The sequence below is a fragment of the Ictalurus punctatus genome, chromosome 18 (assembly GCF_001660625.3).
Source record: "Ictalurus punctatus breed USDA103 chromosome 18, Coco_2.0, whole genome shotgun sequence".
In the NCBI taxonomy this organism is placed as follows: domain Eukaryota; kingdom Metazoa; phylum Chordata; class Actinopteri; order Siluriformes; family Ictaluridae; genus Ictalurus; species Ictalurus punctatus.
In genome coordinates, this window is record NC_030433.2 from 11,645,948 (window position 1) to 11,659,272 (window position 13,325).

The window sequence follows — 13,325 nt, forward strand, 5'->3', positions numbered from 1 at the left end:
ATCACAAAAAGATCATTCAGGTAACAACACACAGTATTAAAAATCAGGTGTATGTAAACTTTTGAAATGGTTCGTTTGTGTAAATGCAATTATTTTTGCGTCTTGTAAGCATCTGCTATGTGAAATAGGTTTCACAAGTAGCCTATTAATAAAAAGCAAAAAGCAATTTTTATGATTTCTCTTAAATATATATATATATATATATATATATATATATATATATATATATATATATATATAATTATTATTATTATTATTATTATTATTGTTAGATGCTTATTCAAATGCTTTCCATTTGCAGACTTTGTGTTGGTAATGCACTACCGAAATAGTTATCATCATGCCTTGGTTAAATGCGCTCAGATTGACAGGAAGTGCGTTGCCCAAAGTGTTGACACGAGATACTCGCGAGCGGAGCGGAGCGGTTTAAGCAGCGCTCGCGCACTAAGTATTACCACACAGCACACAGACGCATCACGCGCTCAGTTTTCTCTCTATTTCATCCCTCCAGTCAATGTTTTTCTTTTCTTTTCTTTATCAACCTGTTTGCTGTCGGTACGAGTTGTTACGTTAAACGTGTAACACCAGTTTTGTTTAAATATCAGATTTATTTTTCTTCAGATACCAGGAACTTCTGACTGGTCACCAACCAGAGTACCAAGGATGCGCGCGAAGACTCTGTCGAAGGAGATGGTCAACACCAATGCTTACACAAGTTCCTTCCACGTTTTCCACACTGTTTTTTGTTTAGTTTTGTCGGTATTTTCGGTGGTATTTTGTGTCGTCATAACCTTAAGGACGTCTCACCTGGAGCACAGAATGCAGTTTCTGGAAAGCGAGCGCGTTTCTGTCCTGAGCTCTGCACCTCCATCACCGCAGGCTGCTAACCTCTCTCTGTGGGATGCGATAGAAAAACTCGTCTATAAGGTGAGCTACAAAACTTCACTGGGATTTTCACTTGGATGAGAAACATTTAGTTGTTGTATGAAGTAACATTTCTGCTCGGAGGTGTTAAAGACCTTGACCTGCTGTATTAAGGTACAAACACTTAGTCATTGGAGTGGTAGCCTCAGAGAGATACCTTCTTTACCTTTAATGACGGAACAGACTCTATATTATTCTCTGTGCTAATGCTATCTAAAATGTACCTCCAAGAAAAGGTCGCATTTTTCACTCATTAGTCTTCATCCTAGTGACATTTTGTTTCTTCAGGTGGCAAAATGATATTGTAGCCATTTCAATAAACAGATCAGAACAGGCTGTACAGTTGAGGTCATAAGTTTACGTACACCTTGTAGAATCAGCAAAAGTTTAATAATTAAAAAATAATTATAATAGGGATTTAAAAAATGCATTTTGTTTTCTATTTAGTGCTGCCCTGAATAAACTATTTCACATAACAGATGTTTACATATAATCCACAAGACACAATAACGACTGAATTTACACAAAGTTCACAAGTTTACATGCGCTTGATTATTAATACTGTGTGTCCTTACCTGGATGATCAACGACTGTGTTTATGTTTTGTGATAGTTGTTCATGAGTCCCTTGTTTGTCCTGAGCTGTGAAACTGCCCACTGTTCTTCAGAATAATCCTCCAGGTCCTGCACATTCTTTGCTTTTCCAGCATCTTCTACATATTTGACCCCTTTTAACAGTGACTATATGATGTTCAGATCCATCTTTTCACACTGGACAACTGAGGGACTCGGACACAACTATTACAAAAGGTGCAAACATTCACTGATACTCAAGAAGGCAACACAGATACATTAAGAGCCGGGGGGTGTAAACTTTTGAAAAGGATGATTGGTGTAAATTGTTATTATTTTGCCTACTGCAAAATATGTAAATATCTTATGTAGCTTCTGAAGAGCAGTACTAAATGAAAGCTTATATCCCCCTGGCTCTTAATGTAGTGTATTGCCTTCTTGAGCATTAGTGAATGTTTGCACTTTCTGGAATAGTTGTTTCTTAACACACAGTATTAAGACTCAAGCGTATGTAAACTTTTAAACTTTTTCATTTGTGTAAATTCAGTTATTATTGGGTCGTGTGGACTATACAGTATGTAAACATCTGTTATGTGAAATAGCTTATTCAGGGCAGTACTTAATAAAAAACCAAAATGCAATTTTTATGATCCCTCTTATTATTATTTTTAATTATTAACATTTTGCAGATTCTGCAAGGTGCATGTCGACTTATGACCTCAACTGTACACATTTATATAGCAATTTAATTGATTCATGAATACCTTGTTAGGAAGGAAATGAAGTTCATGCGTTGTATATCGTGTGCAAAATTCATTCTTGGCTGTATGCCAATGAAAAGTAGAAGCATTTTAGCTTCAGCAATTAGGATCAGTCTGTATACAATATACATTAAACATGCACATGCACAATTTTTTTGTTTGTTAAACTTTAGTAAAACATTATGAGTCATTCAGTTAAACATTTTTCTTTACCATTTAACAGGAGTATATAAACGTGAAAAAAAAAAAAAAGTTTTTCAAAGATTACCACTAATAATTTCAAGAGTATTGATTATTCAGTATACAAGTTATTGAACAGGAGGTAAAAGCACGTGTCAGGGAGGTGTGTTTTCAGGTCAGGGACATAATTAGTTATTCTGTCCCACCTGAGTCAATGTTGTTATAGGCCTCTTTAATTCCATATTTCATTTTGCATACCTGGAACACATCCTACTGGAATTTTGGTGGGCCCCCCTCCAGCCTCCAGATTTGGGCCCCTGGAATGGACACCAACTTTTATTCTACTATATGGTCAGAATCAGGGATATCTACCATATCAGTGCACTTTGTATGTGTACAGTTACTGACTGTATCTCATTTGTTGCTATAACCCTTAGGACATATTTCTGCTTCCAGTACAGTGAGACCTTTAAGATTTATTTTATAACCATAAACCAAATATTCAAATATTAAACATTCATTACTTAAACATGTACTATAGAATTTTCTTTATTTATTCAGAGAAATTGCTTTTTATTCCTTCTTTTATCCATATTAGTGTTACTGCTGGGTTGAGGAAGGGCCATCAATCAATTTGACACTGAAGATTGACATAAATTGAGCATAGAAGAAGTGCGCAATAGTTGCTAACTGTACACTTTTAACATGGACTAAAATGGTAAGCATGTAATAAAATAACCAGTAAGTGTATTCTATGTTCAAAACCTCAGCATCCCTCATACTCAGATCAGCTCAACACTAACAAAAATGCCACCATGGGCGTCTGACACATTGTTCATTGCCTCAGGTGAGCTCTAGTCAGCACCCGTATACCTGTATACATGCACCTATATTGTAGGTCTACCTGATTAAATGACCACTGAATATACACTATATAGCCAAAAGTACTATGTGGACACCTGATCATAACATTCGTATGTGCTTGTTGAACATCCCATTCTATATATATATATGTCTGTGGGGATTTGTGTTCATTCAGTTACAAGAGCAGCTGTATTAGTGAGGTCAGGTACTGATGTCAGGTGAGGGGTCATGTATGTTCCAGTTCATCCCAAAAGGGGTTCAGTGGGGTTGAGGTCAGGGCTCTGTGCAGGACACTCGACTTCTTTCACTCCATCCTTGGCAAACCATGTCTTGATGGAGCTCACTTTGTGCACAGGGGCATCGTCATGCTGAAACAGGTTTGAGCCTCTTTAGTTCCAGTGACAGAAATGTATATTCTACAGTACTCTATGCATTCTATACTAATGTATGCTTCCAACATTGTGGCAACAGTTTGTAAAGGAGCACATAGGGGTGTGATGATCAGCTGTCCACAAACCTTTGGTCACATAGTGTAGAAAAAAAGGATCATTACTGTAGACATTGAATTTACAAACAAAACACAAAAATGACAGTTACTTTTTGGAAATCTGCAGAGACTCATGGAGGAAGTGCCTAAACTTCGAACACCGAGGGAAGTAGGTCAAGAGTGCTCTTGCCCACCAGGTAAGTCCCTTGTACTAGTTCCTCTCTTCCGAATTATACTGGATCAACATGCGCCTACTGGACAAAGTGACCTGTCTCTGGCTACTTCTGTGTACTTCTTTTGGTAGTTCACAAATGTGTGCATCAAGCGTCTCAGTGCCTCTCCTCCTGATATTCACTGCTGAGTGACAACATTTGTGCAACCGCAAACTGAATACATCTCATGGACATCTTGTAGTTTAAAGGCAGCCGACATGTGGAAGTTATAAAGCCCAAAATGTGGTTCTTTCTCAACTTAGATTGATTGACAGACATGGTATGTTGTGTAATCTCAGTTTGAAGTCCCACTCTGTTAGAGGGGGACAGAGTGTTTAACCCTGTGTGGATTTGTGTGGCTGATTTAAAAAAAAAAAAAATTTCTGGGAATATATCTCCCTAGAGACAGCAACAGGTTTTGAAAGGTTACAACTAAGGCATTCAAAACATTCAATTTTGATGAACGCTTGAAGGGCCTTAAACTAAGGTTATATGTTTTGTAATGTAGTGTTATAAGTGCATCCCTGAGATGATTATTGTTGTTAGTCATTCATTCTTTCATCTTCAGTAAGCACTTTATCCTCGTCAGGGTCGTAGTAGAGCCCGGATCCCTGGGCGTGAAGCAGGGACACACCCTAAATTGGGAGATGTAAGGAAACCAGAGAACCCTAGAGGAAATCCAAACGAAAATAGTGAGAACACTTCGAAACTCCACACAGATGTCTAGGATCAAACTAGGGACCTTGCACCACCATACCACCATTTGTAGTGAGTCAGTTGAATGAATTATGGATTTTTAAAAAAAGAAAACTAGTCATATTTCTTTCATTTGTAAAAGTGCATCTTAAGGAAACATTGCAAACCTGTGCAAAGTTCAAATCAGCATACGGTTTGCATGTGCGCACTGCCAGAAGGGTATGTGAGTATGGACCATAACTAACCAAGGACAGGTGAGTTTCCTGTAGTGCTGTAGTCATGAGATCACTTCATAATGTTGGACAAAGCATTCTAATGATACAGTCTGTACAGTCTTCAGAGGAAACGTTTCATTTTGTGTACCTGCGAGAAACCTTTAACAAACGATCAGGACATTGTTCTTTCTGTGATAGGGACATTAGAGATTCCAAGGCGCTAATATTTAGACTGCAAATACATGGAACTTGTGAGACAATTACATTACGATCTCTAAACAACAATCAAACAGCCGTTATAACTAACTTATTGGCTAAGGCCACTGTGCTACTGTTAAATAACTCAAATAAAAATCAAGTTTGCGCTTCTATTTTTCACAGGCTAATATTACTTTAAGATTTAATGTCATTTACTTTCTTCCTTGAAGCAAACTATACAGATTACAAGAAACATACAGTGCATATAGCTGCCAGTTTTATGAAAACCACCACTGGGTTTCTCAATGTCGGTTCCAGGATGGGAGCTGAAAGCTACAGTCCAGCAAAGTCAAAATCATAATGTCATGCATGAAATTACCCAATGGTGCTTTTGGGAAACAGGGCCCAGGGCAGTGCCTAAAGATATGCTTGCACATTCTAATGCTATTTGCTGGCAATTTCCACTCACTATCAACTAAGTTGCCCTCATTGTTATCTACCAGTTTGAGAGTGTAAAGGCTGAGGCATGCTTTCTCGCATGTTTTCGATCAATCTTTTGACAGCTGAAAATACTAGGAGGACTGTCTGGTGAGTTTCCAATGAATTCCTTTGCTTTCATGGATTCTCAGGTATTGATGTTAGCAATTCTGCAAACAAAACAAACCAATCCAATTACTCCACCTGGAGGTGAGATTTCACACTTATTCATGGTTTAAGTGGGTAAGCATTATGTAACCATTTGCCAAATGTGTTTTATGTTACCAAGATGCCTTTATGGTTTATAAAATGAAAACACACTCTGGATGTCCTTGACAATTACATTGTTTCCTGTTACACTGAGTTATTTCTTCCCTATTATTTGACATAGTATTTGTAGTAGAATTAGCAACATTTTGTGATTGCAGGCTAATTTCTATGACACTTTTCCATTTAGGATGTTTTGCACAAGTTCAACTCAAATACAGTTGGTCATGTCCTACTCTGCAGTACTTTAAATCGTTTTATTAACTGTTACTTATCAGACAAAATTATTCTTCCAAATGAAACACAAGAGCCCCATACAGCCCTCAGTGAAGTGTTTTTCCTGGCTGTGTAATAAACCTCATTTGGTGGCAGTTACAGTTATGAAGGGATGCTTACAATTTACAGCCTCACTGCAGGTCCACCAGGGACATTTTAGTGCTTCCTTAGTTTTTATCGTCTTAAAATATTTTTCCTCTAAAGTCATTGCTGAAATCTGTTGTATGTAAAACAAATACAAATGGACTTTAGAGGGAACAATTGGGACGGAAGCGGCGTCTGTTTCTTGCGGCTCTTGACCGGATTAATTGGACTGTGAATGTGTGTGCATCTGAATACGTCTCAGGGCTTTTCTGAATGTGTCTTTGTGCAGCATTTCCGCCTCTCTGCTATTAAAGAGCAGTGACTAAGGGCTGTGTTGAAGGACTCACGATGAAGGTAACTCGGGGCAATATTCTTGAATCACCAACAAACATGAATGGAAGTCCACGAGAGCCTTCTTTCGCCCTTGTTAATAGCCTTTCATTCATAAGAAGCATGAAAGCACACTTGAATGAGGCCTGTAGAAAATGAACTAATGGGCAATGCATTGAAGCAAGCCCACCACTTAATTGTTGGTTTCCTCAAGACTCTGATTGATAATGCAGTGTTCTCTCTGAAATCTTGAGCTTTGTTCCTAAAAATGAGTTTAACATTGTTTTCCGCTTCTTGAATATTCCCTTCCATCATACTGTCAGGCCACGTTCAGAGGAGCTAGATAATGAACTGTAACAGAGTATCAGAACCACAAACCGTAATGACTACTGTGCAGCTCATACATGCTCATCCTATGCTCATACTATGGATGAGAGACACATAGTGACATTGGTATGTGGTCCATTAATTCCTTTTAGAGTTGGACAATATGACAAAAATATTATTTACGATACAAAATATCCATCACAAAATATAGTATTGCAAAAAAGTGCCAGCAAAAAAAGAGTAAAGAGGAAAACTATCAAATTAAAACCTAATCAAAACTGGACAGTTGAAGACTGGACAAAGACAGGCAATATTTTTCCGATCCTCATCTGTCCAGTTTGTGTGAACCTGTACCCACTGTAGCCTCAGATTCCTGTTCTTGGCTGATGGAAGTGAAGTCTAATGTGGTTTACTGTTGTCATATCCCATCTGTATCAATTGTTTGATGTGTTGTGTGTTCTGAGATGCTTTTCTGCTCACCGCGTTTGTAAAGAGTGGTTATTTGAGTTACTGTAGACTTCCTGTCAGCTTGAACCAGTCTGTCCATTCTCCTCTGACCTCTCTCATCAGCAATGCATTTCCGCCTGCAGAACTGCAACTCCCTGGATGTTTTTTGTTTTTCGCACCATTCTGTATAGAGACAGCTGTTGCGTCCGTGAAAATCCCAGGAGATCGTCAGTTTCTGAAATACTCAAACCAGCCCATCTGGCAGCAACAGCCATGCCACAGAGATCACATTTGTTCCCCATTCTGATATTCAATGTGAACATGAGTGCAGGTCAGACATAATAGTAGCACACAATAGTTGTAAAGTGCCAGAGATGGTGTACGGATGGTGGAAGTCCTCATTATAGGTTTTTCATTAAAATATTATCCCTCGTGATTAATGCTAGATTTGATCAGTCTATGCAGAGCTTGCATGAGAAACATGTCTTTGCACTTCCTTTTTCCTTTTTTTCATACTGGCCCCATATTAATAGATACCACATTGACGGAAAGTGGTGGAAAGTACAAAAGCATGCTTTAGTGATTATGGAGAAGTGTTTTCACTCTACAACCTGAAAACATGGATTGGTTTTTTTTTTATGACCCAGCAAACTGTTTTAATACTTAGTTTCAAATGTGACAGAGAATAGTTGGGTGATACTGTGAGAGGGAACAAGAGAGAAAACTGAATGTTTTGCACAACCACATAACCTTGTGGCCTAGGCCGCAGGGTAACAGCAAGTTGGATTTAGACTCACACTGGTCTAGTCGTAGAGCTGCTTTTGGCACTGTGGTGATCTGCTGGGATAAATGCACCTCCAAAGAATGTAATCTTCCCTGTTTTATTGGCCTACCCATTGAGAAGACTTGTAATCTTTAATACTTCCTCCCTGAAGCTGGTCTGGGTCTGAAAAGGTCTCTCTCTCTTTCTGTCTCTGTGTGCTTTGTGGAAGGAAGACTTGAGACCTAAATAGTGGACTAAATGGCTCATTTTTAATTGTTATTGTATTAAATGTGTCAGTAGTCTGTCAAATGATTTAACACTTGCCGATGTATGATATGCCTCTGCTGTAAGAAACTTGGAAGTCATTTCAATATGACGTCTACTGAGATTGTGGGTGAGTTTGGGGAATTTTGGGGTGTTTTTCTTATTCCAGTGTTAATACTGTTTCCATTGCCAAATACATTTGATGTGATAATTGAGTGATGGCAAGGATCTCCACAGCTAGCTATTTTAAGACTAAGCCCTGTCCCATACATAAATGCAGTACAAACCTCTCCAATTATGTTCAATTGACATTGGCCTGCAGTTGCTTTCTTGAAGCAGGCAGGCAAAACATATCACCTCCATCAAGGTCAAGATAAGACAGCAAATAATATCATTATGGTCAGTGTACCACTGGCTTATTGAAAGCATCTGTCATTAGTTTGTGTGCATGCTCTCTCCTTTATTCCACTGCAACATTTCTTGATGTATTTCAATTAACCGTAAAGCCTTTATATAAGAACACACAATAACATGGGTATGGAAATAATTATAGTATGGTATATTTCATTAACTAAAAATTGTATAAAGCACCATTAAATACACTCACCGGCCAGTTTCATGGGAACATCTAAACCTCTGCTCATTCATACAATTATCCAATCAGCCAATCATGTACCTGTAATACAATGCATAAGATCATGCAGAAACAAGTCAAGAGCTTCAATTAATATTAACATCAAACATAAAATTGGCTGGTAAATGTGATCTCAGTGAAATTTGACCATGGCATGGTTATTGTTGCGAGACAGGCTGGTTTGAGTATTTCAGAAGCCGCTGATCTCGTGGAAATTTCAGACACAACAGTCTCTAGAGTTTATACAGTGTGTGGAAAAACAATAAAACATCCAGTGAGTGATGGATCTGCTCGTGGAAATGCCTTGTTGATGAGAGGGGTCAGTGGAGAATGGCCACACTGGTTCAAGCTGACAAGAAAGCCATAGTAATTCCAATAATCACGCTTTACAACCGTGATGAGCAGAAAAGCATCTCTGAATGCACAACATGTCCAACCTTCAGTAGGATGGGCTACAACAGCAGAAGACCATATCGGGTTCCACTCCTGTCAGCCAAAAATCTGAGATTACAGTGGGAACAGGTTCACCAAAACTGTCTTTCTCTTGTTCTCATCTCTTGAATTACTCCTTAGGTTCTTTTTGAATATGGAAGGCAATATAAATACATTAAACCTCAGATTATTGTGTTGTCAGCCTAGCAAAGCCCTTTTTGCAAAGTACATTTTTAAATTGTGCTGAACTATAGCTTGACTTAGAACAATCAGCTTATAATTTTTTTGGTGTAATATTTTACTGTGCAGGTTAAACAACACTTTAACAGAACGATATCTGGCTTTTTAAGTTTTAATGACACTTTCCTGTACTTTTCATGGCCATGTGGACTGCTGGTATTTGCTCGGAGTTGGCTTAACTATTTGCTGTTTTCAGGTTACACACAGGGGTTGGCAGGACTGTCTGTGTCTTAATTTGATAAACAAGTGTTAAAATGCTCATTAAGCACTTGCGGTCAGATGAACAGAGCAGACTCTGTAATAGCATGTCTGCTCACGATAGCTGACTCAGTTGGGAAAACTGCATTACGATCTGCCTCATTTTCTTAGAAAGTCTGAAGATCAGTTTGTAGAGATGAGTCAGCATTATCGCTGTGGAACTACTAAATATCTAATCCTGTTGTGATTTTTTTGAATGAATATCCAGCTGTATCGCTCTTTATCTGAATACACCATCACTAAAGTGCTCTGCCCAACTTAACCTCTTCTCCTAAAATTTTCTTGCTGAATGAAATTCCTCCTCGTCATTCCGGCTCTGATGGAGAAGCCTCTAAGAACGCTGATGGTTTGCGTGCACGTATGAGTAGAAATAGTCTGATTCTTATACTGTTGTCAGGCCCTGGCTAATCTTAATTGCAAATCTCCCAAATGTCTCCAGCCAGGCATTTATTTTCTTGCTTCCTCCATCTGTGTGGCAACATGCCATGTCTCTTCACTATTTCAGTTTCCCCCAGACGGCACTTTCTAGACCTGCATGATCTGCAGGAGGGCATTGGACCTGTGGAGCCTGTTTCATGAAGTGGGAGCTGAATGGAGCAATGATTTGGCGTTCTTATAGATATATTTGTTTTTGAAAAATACTGAACGTGCAGAGTTATACCTGCATAATTATTATTATTATTTTTTTTTTTACAGTTTTCAGAAATTGTTAGAATTTTACAGACATGTGCTTTCATCTTTCATTGTGTAGTAACATGGCCATGTAATAGACAAAAAAAAAGTTACACATTTATTATGTTTACTTACTACAGTACTAAGTGGACTGCTCTGGAATATTTTATTAAAACCTGTAGTGCATTGTTCAAAAGTAGAAATAAACTGTACATGATAAGTTTCTTTACAAGCCCATCCGGGTCTGGTCATATAGTCGAAAATCGTTTTGACTTGGGGAAAATTGTTTTGAGTGTATAAAGAAAACCATATAAATATACATATTAATAGATGGTGTTACATGGTTTGAAAGTGTAGGCAATCTACTCTGCAGTATGATACAGGATCCTAAGATGTAGTAATTGGGCTCAAAAATATTAATTGTGCTCAAAAACAATTTGTTAGTTACAGCTCTTTTCAGTTTGGTTTATTCTGATATTCAATCCTAGGACCACTAGCAGAGAAAATGGCTGAACATCAAACTTTTGTAAAAGTGTAATGTTAATTTACAAATCTGACATCGTTTTGCCAGGGATGCCAGATCTCAGCAAAATGTCCAACCCAACTTCTTTTTTTTTTCTTTTTTTTTTCTTTTTTTTTAAGTGCATAAAGACCAGAAGAACCCCCGAAAAGTTTGGGAAATGCATTTTTCTTCTTTTTCTCAGTTTTTGTGTGGGAAACAAATTCACCATTGTGTGCACGCATTTCTGATTTGTGATATCTGCATTATGTTGTTTTATCATCATCTGTTCCAACCATTATCCACTCCTTTTTCAAACCCCAATCTTTTATATCAACAGAAATAGTTCTGTACATGGTAGGTACACTGTCTGCACTTACACTTTGTTTGTGGAAATTGATTAGATTTCAGTCCGATTATCTGCTATTAAACAAGTCTCCACTCACAGACTTGCTTTTCCCACACACACAGCCTAGTTCCAAACCTAGCCTAACTTCAATCAAGCCACTTTTAAAGTGTCAAGCTGCACTGTTGATAGAGGTAACAGGCTGTTTTTTAACACATTATATTAATGAAGCCTCCTCTCATATGAACACTTGTTAACATTGTCAACATAAACTCCACACTTTTTGAATGTAGCCAGTTTATGTTAGTGAATTGTTCTACTCATACTCACAGCTATTCTCTTGTGACAATGTATGTAATAATGTCCACATATCATATCACCTAAAATGGATTATAAATGCCAAGCCTGAACATGGTGTGAATTTCCAAACGTGAATGGGTCTTTCAGATTAATAAATTGAGTCAGGTAACATTAAACTTATTGTTCCGGTGTATCTTTAAGTGGTTTCCAAAGTTGGGCCGTGAAGCATAGCCAGGGGGTCTGTGATTTAAAAAAAAACAAACTTTTGTTACAGCTGTTGAAATCACAAGCCACTATTAAAAAAGTTATCATATTTATTATTGGGTTCGTATGGTTCTTCTTGCCTGTTTGACTGATCACTTGATTTGTTTGAATTGATTAAAGCCTCAAAATGAGAAAAAAAAAATCAGGATAATATGGTCTATTGCTCTGAAAAAAATCGCCTTAATATTATTATACACTTTAAAATGAGTGTAATATTTGTATAGCATATGGATTATGTTCGTAAAATAAATCTGAAAGGGTCCGCAGAAGTTATTTTAAAGTTAAAGGGGGCCCACGCTGCAGAAGTTTGAGAACCCTTGGTCTACACCAATAAACATCACTGACACTGAAGAAAGATGATGAAGCAGTGTCAATTTCGGTGTCTGTCAGTGACTGTAATTTTCATGTGGCAAATTGGCAGTTCTAAAGCTAAACATATTTTTGTAATCTATGTCATATCACAAAAGGGTAGTATATACGTTACACAAAATGGATTGAAACAAATACATTATGACAAACACATTAAATAACATTATGCCTCTGTGGACTGGTTTGGAAACAAGAGGACAAGGGAAGTTATCTTCAGGTCAGCTGGAAGAGAATTCAGTTCTGTGTGAAGATGATTTTACAGCCTCAGAGTTGCGTGCAGTTGAATTTGGATGATGGCAATCTCTTAATTTATGTGCTATTGTAGGCACTACTGATGGCTGCTGATAAGATGCCTTCTCTTTTTTATGCTTCCCTTTCCTAACCAACATTGTGACTATGTGTGATTCATGGGGCTTGTTTTTGTTTTTTGTTTATTTTTTGACTTCCTGCCGTACATTATATAATCATGCATTTACACTAACAATAACAGTAACAGTGATGAAAATGCAGCCTGTGACCCAGAATTTTTTTAAATCAATGACTGCGCTGATATTTGCTCTGGTATTTGTGCATTTTTATATTCCTTTTCATCCATATTGGGGCAGATTTGATTATATACACATTGATAAAATTAAGATGATGATTAAGAAGATCAAATGTCAGATAAAAGATCTTAAAGATGACTCAGCATTGATCATCAGAAACTTGTAAAACATAAAGATTTATTCAGAGGCTTTGAACAGTCAGCTCTCAGATCTTAGAGTGAAAAAAAAACACATGCTCAATCCATACTCTGAACTTTTGGCTCTCTGTGACAGTTCCTTCACGCTAATCCAATGTTCCTCTGCTATATTGAGAGGGATGGGGTGTGTATTCAATTTGCTGATTATCTCAGACCCGAGTCACGGTGTAGACACATGCCACGGGCTATCCTGGTGACACTCAGACCCCATGGAGAAGAACAAAC

The 13,325-nt window shown here is 37.7% G+C and overlaps 1 protein-coding gene across 1 annotated transcript in view; it reads left to right on the forward strand.

The window, feature by feature from the left end:
- Positions 1-398: 398 nt before the first annotated feature.
- The window catches only part of LOC128635340 (collagen alpha-1(XXIII) chain), a 59,192-nt gene continuing 46,265 nt past the window's right edge, over positions 399-13,325 (forward strand). The window contains exons 1-2 of the mRNA XM_053687872.1: positions 399-927; positions 3,916-3,985. Coding sequence (XP_053543847.1) covers positions 664-927; positions 3,916-3,985 — 334 coding nt within the window. The 5' untranslated portion in view covers positions 399-663. The remainder of the gene's footprint in view (positions 928-3,915; positions 3,986-13,325) is intronic.